This window comes from Scylla paramamosain, chromosome 3 (assembly GCF_035594125.1).
Source record: "Scylla paramamosain isolate STU-SP2022 chromosome 3, ASM3559412v1, whole genome shotgun sequence".
Taxonomy (NCBI): Eukaryota; Metazoa; Arthropoda; class Malacostraca; order Decapoda; family Portunidae; genus Scylla; species Scylla paramamosain.
Window position 1 is genome coordinate 22,550,322 of NC_087153.1, and position 13,672 is coordinate 22,563,993.

The following is a 13,672-nucleotide window of genomic DNA, read 5'->3' on the forward strand; positions in this document are numbered from 1 at the left end:
CTTGTATGTATGTGCAGAAAATATCCATCAGATGTGAAATGCTGATAGTGATGTGGAGAAAACAGATATGAGCAATTGTGTCAGGAAAAATTATGTCCAACATCATATGTAATGATATATACCACACTATAGGTAATTGGACGGAATGGCGCCGTAAGATATGTTAGGGCTTTTTGCTGCGAGGTGATCCAAAGAATATTGTTTGTCCAGTGATGTTTACTCATACTTAATACACGACCCCCCAGTGGAAGGCGATAGGAAGCAGGTACGGAAACAAGCTAGAAAATCCTATGAAGATAACAGGAAGTATCTCAAATAATGAGAAGAAAATTCCCTGGTTCACCAGATGTTGTTTACAATTTTTTTTTTTTTTTTTTAAGCTCTGAATTTCTGTATATATATATATATATATATATATATATATATATATATATATATATATATATATATATATATATATATATATATATATATATATATATATATGAATCATGAATACGAATATATTTTTTTAATTTTATTTATGTTACATGTAGAATGGTATTGTCTTTCCACTTTTCTAGTCTTTAATTTTTGCAAGGAATACACCAAATACAATTTAGGTATGTCTTCCATTCTAGTCTATTTTTTTGGCAGTAAATAAATACAGAAGCATTTATTTTGTTAGTGTAGATATGTGTGTATAAATATATACAAGGCATCTCTTCAGATTGGTGTTTGTGAAATAAATAAAATGCATCTTTTTTCATGCTTTCTTGTGTTCTTATTTGTTTATACATTTCTTTTATTAATGATGGGCAAAAAAATTCTGATGACATCTGATGAAATTTGGTAAAATTTTGTGCATGTCTGGTTCCAAGATGATCTGGGTATATGGCAACACTGGCACTCAGTGGTGACCCAATCTTAGAAAGAAGGAAGCACTTAAGAGCAAGAGGTTGTATTTGGGGACACAGATTAAGGTTGTATTTGGGGACACAGATTAAGGTAGTATTCAAGGGGATACTATTATACACCTCACACAATAATTATTTCATTGGTCAATATGGGTGACATTATTTTACATTTAAGGCGAAATTAATGTATTGGCTTTAGTCCTGTGTAGTCCTGTTTTGTTGGCATCTATTTTGGTCGCAGGTGGGCATCTGCCCCCTCTCCTGTCTTGAAATCCTGGTGTTTGACTGTTGTGTTTTCTTTTTGTTAAATGTTACTGGTTGTTAAATATTGTTGTTTGTCTTCGCCTGAGGACTAGTGTATAGCAGCTTGTATTCAATCATCTTTTTCTGCCAGCTCTCCAATTTTAAAGGGATATGAGACTGTCCTCTGGGAGACTGGAGACAAGTTGGCTTTGGGCTAGAGTGCATATCCTGTAGGACAATGGGTGGAAGCCTGTGAGAAGAAGCCTTCAGGGTATCATACCCTCACATTGTGACGTCTTCATTGTTTCTCCCTATAACATGAAATGGTGAATCCCTTCTCAACTTTTGGACTAAGTTGTTGGGTGGGTGAAACAGGATGCCAACCTTTTGAGGCTTGATACCTGTTTACAACCAGCCAATCATCTGGATTCATGTTGTTTGTGCCCCACATTAGGATACAAGGAAGCTGGCCTTGAGAGAATCTGACCCAAAGGAGTGGCAGTTGGGAGAGGGGCTGGATCTGTTCATTATATATATATATATATATATATATATATATATATATATATATATATATATATATATATATATATATATATATATATATATATATATATATATATATATATATATATATATATATATATATATATATATAATTTGTGTTATATGCAGGTGTTAGTATCATTTGTCCAGTAGACCAATATATAATTCCTGAAAACACAGGCAAAGATCAAAAAGACAAACCATAGATTCAAGATATTTTTAATGGTGGAACTGAAATATCTCACTACACAAAAAGCTTACAAAACAAGAGGCTTACTTTCCATATCATAGATACAGCATTCCTTTAACAGGAATGGATTTATGTCGTACCTAGAGAGATACAAATGTTAGAGAAAAAATAAAATAAAAAAAAATTTAAAAAAAGTGAGTTGAACATATAATCATCCTATTCTGAGGTGACCTTAGACAGGCAAATTCAAAGGAGTTGTGGTCTTAAATTATATAACAGACCTTCAACTTCTGTGAGTTTCCATTAATTTGTTAACACCAACTCCAGAATAGAATAGTCTTACATTTGTAGCCTACATGAAGTCTGTTCTAGTGGTGTACAATCACTATAGCTTTTGCCAAATCCTATCACCCAACATACAATTTGTAAAATTTATTTAAATATAAAAAGGAGTGGGAGTGAGAGGTTGCAAGAGAAATGCACCATGCCAGTGTGGACCTGCGCCCATGGTTTATTCAGTGGCATCTGTTATTTACAAGTGAGAAGAGCAAGACTGAATACACCATTGCCACAAATGCTAAATATCTTATCTCCTTTTACATCACTTTGGACGACTTCACATAAAGTATAACCTCTAAGGGTTAGGACCTGCTTCCCTCACACATTTTTAATTTCTAAACTTGTGATAAGAAAAGCAAATCCTATAAATTAGTATTTTGCACTAATGAAAACACCTACAATTCGACCCTTGTACATCCAAGCAAACACTTTTTAAATCAAAGACTTCTGTGAGCGCATTTTCACATCTAATTGACAAATTGATGCTCCGGATGCTGAGGCACCTTTATCGTAGATGAGATTAGAGGCTGGCCAAACAACAACAGACTCACCATGATGTGGATTGCAGTGGGTCACCCTTGTCAATGTTTCACTGCGGACCTAAGGCAGGGTGAGCCTCAGGTAGGAGAGGCAGGGTAGCCTTCTATCTCCTCTCAGTTGGTGCCCCAGTAGGAGCCCCCATAAGAGGGTTTGGAGCCACCCTTGTTCTGTCCTCCAGTGCTCCCTGCACGTTGGCCTCCGGAACTACCACCATCCTGCAGATAATAATTCTCAAATTGTCAGCTGTCAATATTTTCACCACCTTATTAATTAAATTAATTGTAGTTAGAGGTCTCTCAACAAGTCTCAACTTCACAAAACATCCTCCTCTCATTCCATCACCTTGATGCAATATAACAACATTCATCTTTTTTTTTTTTTTTTTTTTTTTTTAATGTAGGAAGGATACTGGGCCAAGGGCAACAAAAATCTAATAAAAAAAATGCCCACTGAAATGCCAGTCCCATAAAAGGGTCAAAGCAGTGGTCAAAAATTGGTGGATAAGTGTCTTGAAACCTCCCTCTTGAAGGAATTCAAGTCATAGGAAGGTGGAAATACAGAAGCAGGCAGGGAGTTCCAGAGTTTACCAGAGAAAGGGATGAATGATTGAGAATACTGGTTAACTCTTGCATTAGAGAGGTGGAAAGAATAGGGGTGAGAGAAAGAAGAAAGTCTTGTGCAGTGAGGCCGCGGAAGGAGTGGGGGTGCTACACAACTAAATTGAAGCATTTAAGCCTTAGCCTCTGAAATTTGTGATAATTCAAACTCCATATGACCATCAACACACATTACATCACAAAGTTCTGTCTTACCTGATGGAGCTGATGATGCATGAGAGGTGAGTGATGCTGTGCTGCAGGCATGGTGGGGATGAACATTGGGGTGTATGCATTTTGCATGGGATTTGTTCCGGAGCTGGCAAGGTTGAATGGTGGGGGAGTCCCAGTGTGGAATCCTTGTTTATCATAGGACTGTAAAAAAAACATGAAAAAAATTTAAGCTATTAATACTAAAGGTAAAAAATTAATGAACCTGTTATAGTACATGAGAGCAAAGTGATGCCGTTTTGTGGGGTGTCAATCAGGGAACTGCTACTAAAAAATGATAACAACTTGAATGAAACAAAGAGACATATTATACTACTTACAGAGTACTGCAGAATAATATGTTTAAAGTCAGGTACAAAAGTCAGGCATATAGCATGAAGCACAAACCAGGGTAAAAATTCATCATCTAGCACAAACAGGATGGAAGTTGAATTGCTTCAATGAGTAAGAAAAATCTACCTACCCTGGCTGATTTACTAATATGTTAAATAAAGTAAGAAAATGACAAGTCTTTTTAAAGGGGCATGTCCAGTATGATGGGTTTTCAACATTCTATTTATTTGTTTTACAGTAAAGTTTGCGCAGTTGTAGGGCATTGTATTTATAACACTCACATACCTTTATTTATTTATTTATTTATTTATTTATTTATTTATTTATTTTATTTATTTATTTTTATTATTAAGGCCCTTTTCAGACTTAAAACTCAATCAAATTTTTGAACTCATTATTGTTTTGGTTGCAGTACCATAATTCAGTTCTAGAACAAAGTTTTCAAATATCAAAAGACATTGCAAAAGTTGCTGTTTATTATGAATTTATATTCTATAAATACTTATTTTGTTCTTATATATTTGGAGGAGAAACACAGAGTGTAAGACAGTAATTCAATCTTTGAAACAAGGAAATATGATCCCGTTGAAAAGCTGAATGTAAACAAACAATTTTCAGCGCTCAGGAGTTATCCCAAGACAGCTTTGGCTGTCTTTATGTTCCCAACTTCATCAATACTGCACAATTGCATTTTTTCAGTAGCTTTTCCCAGCACCAAGATGTCTAAGTGTTATGATCACCTTCATTTTGGTGGTAAGAGGGTTGCTCCTTTTTGTGTCCTGTAAGGCTTCCCTCACTAGATCAGTGACAAGGGATCAGTATTAGGGTCATTATTGTTTTTAATATATATATATATCAATGTAATATATATATATCAATGCCATGTGTAGGTCTGATGGTTTCTTGCAGCTTCCCTTATTTCTTATGTTCTTATGTTCTAAAAGATTACCTGCACAGTCTAAACAGTATCTTCTAATGAGTTCTGTGTCATTAAGTTCGTTGAATACATCCTTTCTGAATAAATAATTTGTGAGCTGGAGATGTGAAGCAGCCATCTTGGCTGTGGGAGTGTCTGTCATAAGCCGCTAAGACAAGGTAGATAGGTGTCTGGAAATGGATTAATCTATTTTATATTGATCCCTATTAAAAAAATTGTTTCAGTTTTCGAACATTTCAGATTCTGAATGGCATTCAGGAATTAATTAAATTCTAGAACAGAGGTTCCACTGTATATAACAGATAATTTAAAATTATAATCATGTACTTTTGTAGATTTTAGTTCATTCAAACAATCCTGAAGTAGGCAACACTCCGCCCTTATCAGGTAACGGATATCCATAGGCAATACTCTGCCCTATAATCAGGTAACGGATAACTAAAGACAATATTCCACCCTTATAACAGGTAATGGAAATCGTAATACACAATCCAAACAAGAAAACTGTAATATTCCTATCACTCCTCGATAACAGAAGTCGTAACAACAGAACAGGAGGCGGGACCGACGTCCGACTTGTGTGGTGTCTGCGTAGTAACTGACTGTGTGGCGAAGTGTAGTGTATCTCATGTGAACGGCACCATCTAGCAGACAAGTGATTTGCCGAAGTAAAATTTAAAATTATAATCATGTACTTTTGTAGATTTTAGTTCATTCAAACAATCCTGAAGGTCTGATGGGAATTTATGTAGAAATGGCTGAGTTTTAGGTATTCATATTAGCAAAAACATTGTTTTAAGACACCGGCTCCTAAACATTTAAGTTATTCATCACTCTTTTATTAGTCATCACCATCCTTTAATATTACATTGTGTTGCTACAGCATTCCTTCATATTTGTATGTTAAAATAATACTTTTGAAGGTGATATTTTTGCTTAAGTAACTCTTGGTTCCCACCCCACACCCTTCTGTGATGTGGTATTACTTTTATCATAGCCTAGGTATTTAAGAGCTGCCATGCTTCTCATTATTGCCCAGTTTCCGTCAAAAGGCACCACTTTTGTATTCAACACATATGCCTGGACATTCTCAGAAATGCAGGAAACAGGATGAGATAGCCACATGGTGCCTCCAAGGAAGTGACGCATGTCCTCTCTTAAGTAAGTCTGGCAAGGAAATGAGATTGAGAGCAAGGCACTGAGATAAGAGCACTGCTCACTCCCATCTAACTGTTACCATATCATGTTCATCCCAAGAACAAAGATTTTGCCATTTTCTTGTAGTTTTTGAGAAAAGACCCACTACTGACATAAATTAAAGTGGTTGGCTGAGTACAAGATCTTTAAATGGGAATTAAATGGAAAGTATTGGGCATTTTGCCATAAATCTTTGTGAAATAATAGGGAATGTGTATGCCTACTATGCATTTTTTCACAATACATGATATTTTTCATATTCTTTTGGTCTCCCATTATAGAAATGAGCTTAATGCAATTTTTTCCTGGCAAAAATTACTTTGTTTACAATTTATGTACCACAAATGCATTATGTCAGTTTTTCACAACTTTCACTTCACAATAATCCCAAGGGAGCATTGTGAACATTGAGGGTACCTAATATATATATATATATATATATATATATATATATATATATATATATATATATATATATATATATATATATATATATATATATATATATATATATATATATATATATATATATATATATATACACACACACACACACACACACACACACACACACACACACACACACACACACACAGTATACCCTCATTATATCAGCACCCTTTTTAGCAGATTTCCACATTTAGCAGATATGTATGGCCTATGGACCATTCATCAGATTTACTGGATAAATGTTGGTAAACGAGGCAGAACGTCCAGCCAGTAGCCGAAATATTAATTGTGTATTATTAATGATAATTCACTAAATGCTTACAACACACAATTAACAGTATTTTACACCAGGTACATATTTGTCATCATCACAAATATTTTATTACACTGTGGCATGTTGGCATGTTTGGCACTCCCTTCTAATGGAGCTCATCTTGGTAAAAAAAAAAAAAACCCTGGTAAGCGGCAGTGGCGGCAAGGAAGTGAATGAGGGTGGGAGGGAGGGAGGGAGGGTGTGGGTGGTGGTGGTGGTGATGAGCACACATCACACTGACAAGGATTATGCTACATGCCATAATTATGGCATTTCTGTCATAACATGGTGTTTATCTGCCATCTACCATACATTGTCTACCATGCACTATGCCGTAATGTATAGAAAAAATGTCATAATTTTCACATTGCTGTATAATAATTTCTACTGGCTGGCAGTGCAACCCTGGCACCCACACACTGCTTCTACCCCAGTCTTGTAATGGCTGATGTTTTTTGAGGTTGTGACGCTCAACCCACTCACAGCCACTTTTATTGGATTTTCACCTTTAATGTCAGTGGCTTCACCCCAATTCATCTGGTATAATGAGGGATTAGTGTGTGTGTGTGTGTGTGTGTGTGTGTGTGTGTGTGTGTGTGTGTGTGTGTGTGTGTGTGTGTGTGTGTGTGTGTGTGTGTGTGTGTGTGTGTGTGTGTGTGTGTGTGTGTGTGTGCACGCGCGCACATGCGTGTGTGTGTGTGTGTGTGTGTGTGTGTGTGTGCATGTGCATGTGCGTGTCTGTGTGTGTGTGTGTGTGTGTGTGTGTGTGTGTGTGTGTGTGTGTGTGTGTGTGTGTGTGTGTGTGTGTGTGTGTGTGTGTGTGTGTGTGTGTGTGTGTGTGTGTGTGTGTGTGTGTGTGTGTGCATGTGCGTGTGTGTGCGCGCGCATGTGCATGCATGCATGCGTGTGCGTGTGCGCGCATGTGTGTGCGTGCATGTGCGTGTCTGTGTGCGTGTGTATGTGTGTGTGTGTGTGTGTGCATGTGCATGTGTGTGTGTGTGTGTGTGTGTGTGTGTGTGTGTGTGTGTGTGTGTGTGTGTGTGTGTGTGTGTGTGTGTGTGTGTGTGTGTGTGTGTGTCTCACAACACAAGGAGGCAGTCACAACCTGCCCTCTAAAGACAACTCTCTTCCTCCACACAAGCACCTAATAACACACACACCCTTCACTCAAAAATTTCAAAATCATCATGGCGACTCATACACCGGCCTTGGAGTCCCAGGGGGAGGGGACCATAAATGTCCCCAGGTCAGACTGCCTTTCTGTCGATGACCCTAAGTGTCTTGACACTCCCCCTCAACTTTTTCTTCATTAACTTCTGCAACATTCGCAGTCTAAGATCTAATTTTCAATCTGTAAAACACCACCTCTCCTCTTCTAAACCTCATCTTCTTTTCCTCACTGAAACTCAGGTGTCTGAGGCAACTGACAGTAGCCCCTTTTCTGTTTACTCCTACTTTCTCTATCCTCATTTTCGATCCAAAGCTGGATGTTGCGTTTATGTGCGCAATGACTTAACCTGCTCTCGTGCCCACACTCTTGAATCTTCCGAGTTCTCCACCATCTGGCTACAACTATGGAGTCACTCTTAAACTAAATTTATCTGTGCTGTATACCTTTCACCTAACTCCTCTGACTATAAGAAATTCTTTGACTACTTAACACCCAAAGTGGAGCACATTCTGACCCTCTTCCCTTTTGCAGAGATCTCCATTCTTGGAGACTTCAATGTTCACCACCAGCTTTGGCTTTCCTCTCCCTTCACTGACCATCCTGGTGAACTAGCCTTCAACTTTGCTATCCTCACGACCTAGAGCAATTGGTCCAACACCCTATCCATATTCCTGACAGTCTTGGAGATACGCCCAACATTCTTGACCTTTTCCTGACCTCTAATCCTTCTGCTTATGCTGTCACCGTTTCTTCTCCATTGGGCTCCTCTGATCACAATCTCATATCTGTATCTTGTCCTATCACTCCAATCCCTCCTCAGGATCCCCATAAGCGAAGGAGCCTCTGGCATTTTGTCTCTGCTAGTTGGGGGGGACCTGAGGAGGTATTTTGCTGATTTTCCTTGGAATGACTACTGCTTCCGTGTCAGAGACCCGTCTTTGTGTGCTGAGCGCATAACAGAGGTGATAGTGTCTGGCATGGAGGCGTACATTCCTCACTCTTTTTCTCAACCTAAACCTTCCAAACCTTGGTTTAACACAGCTTATTCTCATGCTATACATGATAGAGAGGTGGCCCACAAAAGGTACTTAAGCCTTCCATCACCAGAATCTCATGCACTTCGTATTTCTGCCCAGAACCATGCCAAGTCTGTTCTCCAACTAGCCAAAAACTCCTTCATTAACAGAAAGTGTCGAAACCTTTCAAGATCTAACTCCCCTCTTGACTTCTGGCATCTAGCCAAAAATATCTCCAATAACTTTGCTTCTTCTTCTTTCCCTCCTTTATTTCAACCAGATGGCACCACTCCTATCACATCTATTTCTAAAGCTGAACTCTTCGCTCAGACCATTGCTAAAAACTCTACCTTGGACGATTCTGGGCTTGTCCCTCCCTCTCCTCCACCCTCTGACTACTTCATGCTACCTATTAAAATTCTTCACCATGATGTTTTCCAAGCCCTTGCTGCCCTAAACCCTCAGAAGGCTTATTGACCTGATGGGATCCCTCCTATTGTTCTCCGAAACTGTGCCTCCGTGCTTGCACCTTACCTAATCAAACTCTTTCAGCTCTGTCTGTCAACATCTACCTTTCCTTCTTGCTGGAAGTTTGCCTACATTCAGCCTGTTTCTAAAAAGGGTGACCGTTCTAATCCCTCAAACTACCGTCCTATTGCTTTAATTTCCTGCCTATCTAAAGTTTTTGAATCTATCCTCAACAGGAAGATTCTTAAACATCTATCACTTCACAACCTTCTATCTGATCGCCAGTATGGGTTCCGTTAAGGCCGCTCTACTGGTGATCTTCTGGCTTTCCTTACTGAGTCTTGGTCATCCTCTTTTAGAGATTTTGGTGAAACTTTTGCTGTTGCCTTGGACATATCAAAAGCTTTTGATAGAGTCTGGCACAAAGCTTTGATTTCCAAACTACCCTCTAACGGCTTCCATCCTTCTCTCTGTAACTTCATCTCAAGTTTCCTTTCTGACCATTCTACTGCTGCTGTGGTAGACGGTCACTGTTCTTCTCCTAAATCTATTAACAGTGGTGTTCCTCAGGGTTCTGTCCTGTCACCCACTCTCTTCTTATTATTCATTAATGATCTTCTAAACCAAACTTCTTATCCTATCCACTCCTACACTGATGATACCACCCTGCACTTTTCTACGTCTTCTCATAGACGCCCAACCCTTCAAGAAGTGAACATTTCACGCAGGGAAGCCACAGAATGCTTGACTTCTGATCTTTCTAAAATTTCTGATTGGGGCAGAGCAAACTTGGTATTGTTCAATGCCTCAAAAACTCAATTCCTCCATCTATCAACTCGACACAACCTTCCAGACAACTATCCCCTCTTCTTGAATGACACTCAACTGTCACCCTCTTCTACACTGAACATCCTCGGTCTGTCCTATACTTATAATCTGAACTGGAAACTTCACATCTCATCTCTAGCCAAAACAGCTTCTATGAAGTTAGGCCTTCTGAGACATCTCCGCCAGTTTTTTTCATCCCCCCAGCTGCTAACTCCGTACAAGGGCCTTATCCGTCCATGTCTGGAGTATGCTTCACATGTCTGGGGGGGGTTCTACTCATACTGCTCTTCTAGACAGGGTGGAATCAAAAGCTTTTCATCTCATCAACTCCTCTCCTCTAACTGACTGTCTTCAGCCTCTCTCTCACCGCAGCAATGTTGCATCTCTAGCTGTCTTCTACCGCTATTTTCATGCTAACTGCTCTTCTGATCTTGCTAACTGCATGCCTCCCCTCCTCCTGTGGTCTTGCTGCACCAGACTTTCTTCTTTCTCTCACCCCTATTCTGTCCGGCTCTCTAATGCAAGAGTTAACCAGTATTCTCAATCATTCATCCCTTTCTCTGGTAAACTCTGGAACTCCCTGCCTGCTTCTGTATTTCCACCTTCCTATGACTTGAATTACTTCAAGAGGGAGGTTTCAAGACACTTATTCATCAACTTCTGACTACTGCTTTAACCCTTTTATGGGACTGGCATCTCAGTGGGCTTTTTTTTTTCATTGGATTTTTGTTGCCCTTGGCCAGTGTCCCTCCTACATGAGAAAAAAAAAAAAAAAAAATTATATATATATATATATATATATATATATATATATATATATATATATATATATATATATATATATATATATATATATATATATATATATATATTTTTTTTTTTTTTTTTTTTTCTCTCTCTCTATAATAAAGATGCCCTCAATCAGTCACTATTTGAGTTACCAACTGCACTGAGGCTTCAGTAATATCAACCAGGTGCACATTAGGTGTACTTGAACAATGAAGCTTCTTCAGATCAGAGGCTCTTTTACATGCAAACTTATTTATTCATATTCTGCTGTAGCTGCTTCCAATAAATCACTGTTCTAAGACAAATTTTTTAATCATATTTCATCTATCTTATCTTCTATATATATCTTATATATTATTAACTCATCAATTTTCAAATTAACAGAATCTCTCTCCCACACAAAGCACTCGCTTGTCACACTTCCACTATTATAAAGCCACTGGAGGGGAATTTGCTAGTTTCCTCCTACAAATGAGTGATAATCACAATTCTTAGTCTATTTTATCTTCTATATATCTTATATATTATTAACTCATCAATTTGCAAATTAACAAAATCTCCCTCTCGCACAAAGCATTAGCTTATTACACTTCCAACACTGTAAAGCCACAGGAGGATAACTTAGTAGTTTTTCCCTACAAATGAGTGACAGTCACAATTCTTAGTTTTACATCCAATTACTACTTTCTTTTAGTAAGGATATAGCATCAAAGGAGACAAATATCTGGATTCAAATCCAGATATTTGGCTATGAATCAAGGGAACTAAGCCTTACACCACCAAGAAATTACACATACAAAATAATGATATATGAAACAGCAAGAAGTGAAGTCAGTCCTAACCCTGTCAGTGCTCACCCGCCCCATTTTGCTGAGGTGGTTCTTGTATCCTCCAAGGTCTGTGCCAGAATTGGTGGCCGAGCCAGTGGTTGCCCCAGCACCCTTGTTCTGGCTTTGAGTTGCTGATCCATAGCCAGTCTTGAAGTCCTGAGTCTGAAGCACCAAATAAAATAAAAATGGTTAATAGTAATTAAAACCAAGAAATGTGTCTGTAAGATATACTATTTGTATACAGGAGAGAGAGAGAGAGAGAGAGAGAGAGAGAGAGAGAGAGAGAGAGAGAGAGAGAGAGAGAGAGAGAGAGAGAGAGAGAGAGAGAGAGAGAGAGAAATTTAGTAACCCATTCTCTCTCTCTCTCTCTCTCTCTCTCTCTCTCTCTCTCTCTCTCTCTCTCTCTCTCTCTCTCTCTCTCTCTCTCTCTCTCTCTCTCTCTCTCTCTCTCTCTCTCTCTCTCTCTAAAGTAAACAAAATTTAAGCATTTCCCAAAACTAAATTTATATCTTCCTCAGACCTATACGACTTGTCTCGTTATGGGATACTGTACATCCCCAACGTATAGAAATGATGACTGAATAACTCACAATTTCACCATCAGACATCCTATGCCAACATATCCTGCTATAGATACAAGGCTGGCCATTGTTACCCAGCCACACTTGAATTTCAAACTATGGCTAAACAAGGTCTCAAAATGCATGTGTGCATAGAACATTTTCCACCTCTAGCAATACTTGCAGAAACTCATATAACACCCTGTATACACACTTCCTCAGCAGTGGTGATGGCATGATTACACATTCTGCAGCCAAATTAGAATACACTGCTCCCTCCATATTTGTTAGGTTTAGGAAAACACAGATCCCCACAAACATAAAATTGGGTTTACCCCCTATACAGAATTTATACCAACAAAAAAAAAAAAAAAAATAAAAAATTCAAATATAAAAAATTTTTACACAGACTGTGTCTATTAAAGCTTTGATTCCTTTAATAACTACCCTCCTATAATATAAATCATAAGAACATTCCACAGAGATTGCCAATCAAACCTACCATATGCTTCCTATAGGTTCAAGAAAACTGCATACCTGATCTATGCAATCTTTTCCTCTCTTGGTTCCTACTTGTTCCTCACTGACATTCACTAAGTCACATCCATCAAGGCTCTCACAAGCAAACTTTATCTTACCTTCTCAAACCTTCCCTACTCAATTTCATACAGATTAGAGAATCTCTAAAGCTGAACACTTCTCTTAGACTTTACTGACAGCTCCACACAGGATAATTCTGATATTGCTCTTTCTCTTCTTCTTTTCTATGAATTATGTCTTTTTTTTTTAAATGTAGGGCACTGGCCAAGAGCAACAAAAATCCAATAAAAAAAAAAAAAGCCCACTGAGACCCAGAAAAGGGTCCAAACCAGTAGTCAAAAACTAAAGGATAAGTGTCTTGAAACCTCCCTCTTGAAGGAATTCAAGTCATAGGAAGGTGGAAATACAGAAGCAGGCAGGGAGTTCCATAGTTTACCAGAGAAAGGGATGAATGATTGAGAATACTGGTTAATTCTTACATTAGGAGGTGGACAGAATAGGGGTGAGAGAAAGAAGAAAGTCTTGTGCAGCAAGACCACAGGAGGAGGGGAGGAATGCAGTTAGCAAGAACAGAAGAGCAGTTAGCATGAAAATAGCAGTAGAAGATAGCTAGAGATGCAACATTGCGGCAATGAAAGAGAGGCTGAAGACAGTCAATT

At 38.4% G+C, this 13,672-nt stretch overlaps 1 protein-coding gene across 32 annotated transcripts in view; it reads right to left on the reverse strand.

Moving 5' to 3' along the window:
- Nucleotides 1-1,888: 1,888 nt before the first annotated feature.
- LOC135092846 (ubiquitin-associated protein 2-like) overlaps nt 1,889-13,672 on the reverse strand; it is a 138,828-nt gene continuing 127,044 nt past the window's right edge. For 16 of the 32 annotated variants that reach the window (XM_063991799.1, XM_063991777.1, XM_063991749.1 and 13 more), the window contains 3 exons: nt 11,941-12,075; nt 3,567-3,725; nt 1,889-2,969 (listed from right to left, as the gene is read on the reverse strand). In XM_063991799.1, coding sequence (XP_063847869.1) covers nt 2,868-2,969; nt 3,567-3,725; nt 11,941-12,075 — 396 coding nt within the window. In that variant the 3' untranslated portion in view covers nt 1,889-2,867. Of the gene's footprint in view, nt 2,970-3,566; nt 3,726-11,925; nt 12,076-13,672 lie in introns of those variants that run through there. The other 16 variants (XM_063991773.1, XM_063991765.1, XM_063991762.1 and 13 more) reach the window with 2 other exon arrangements.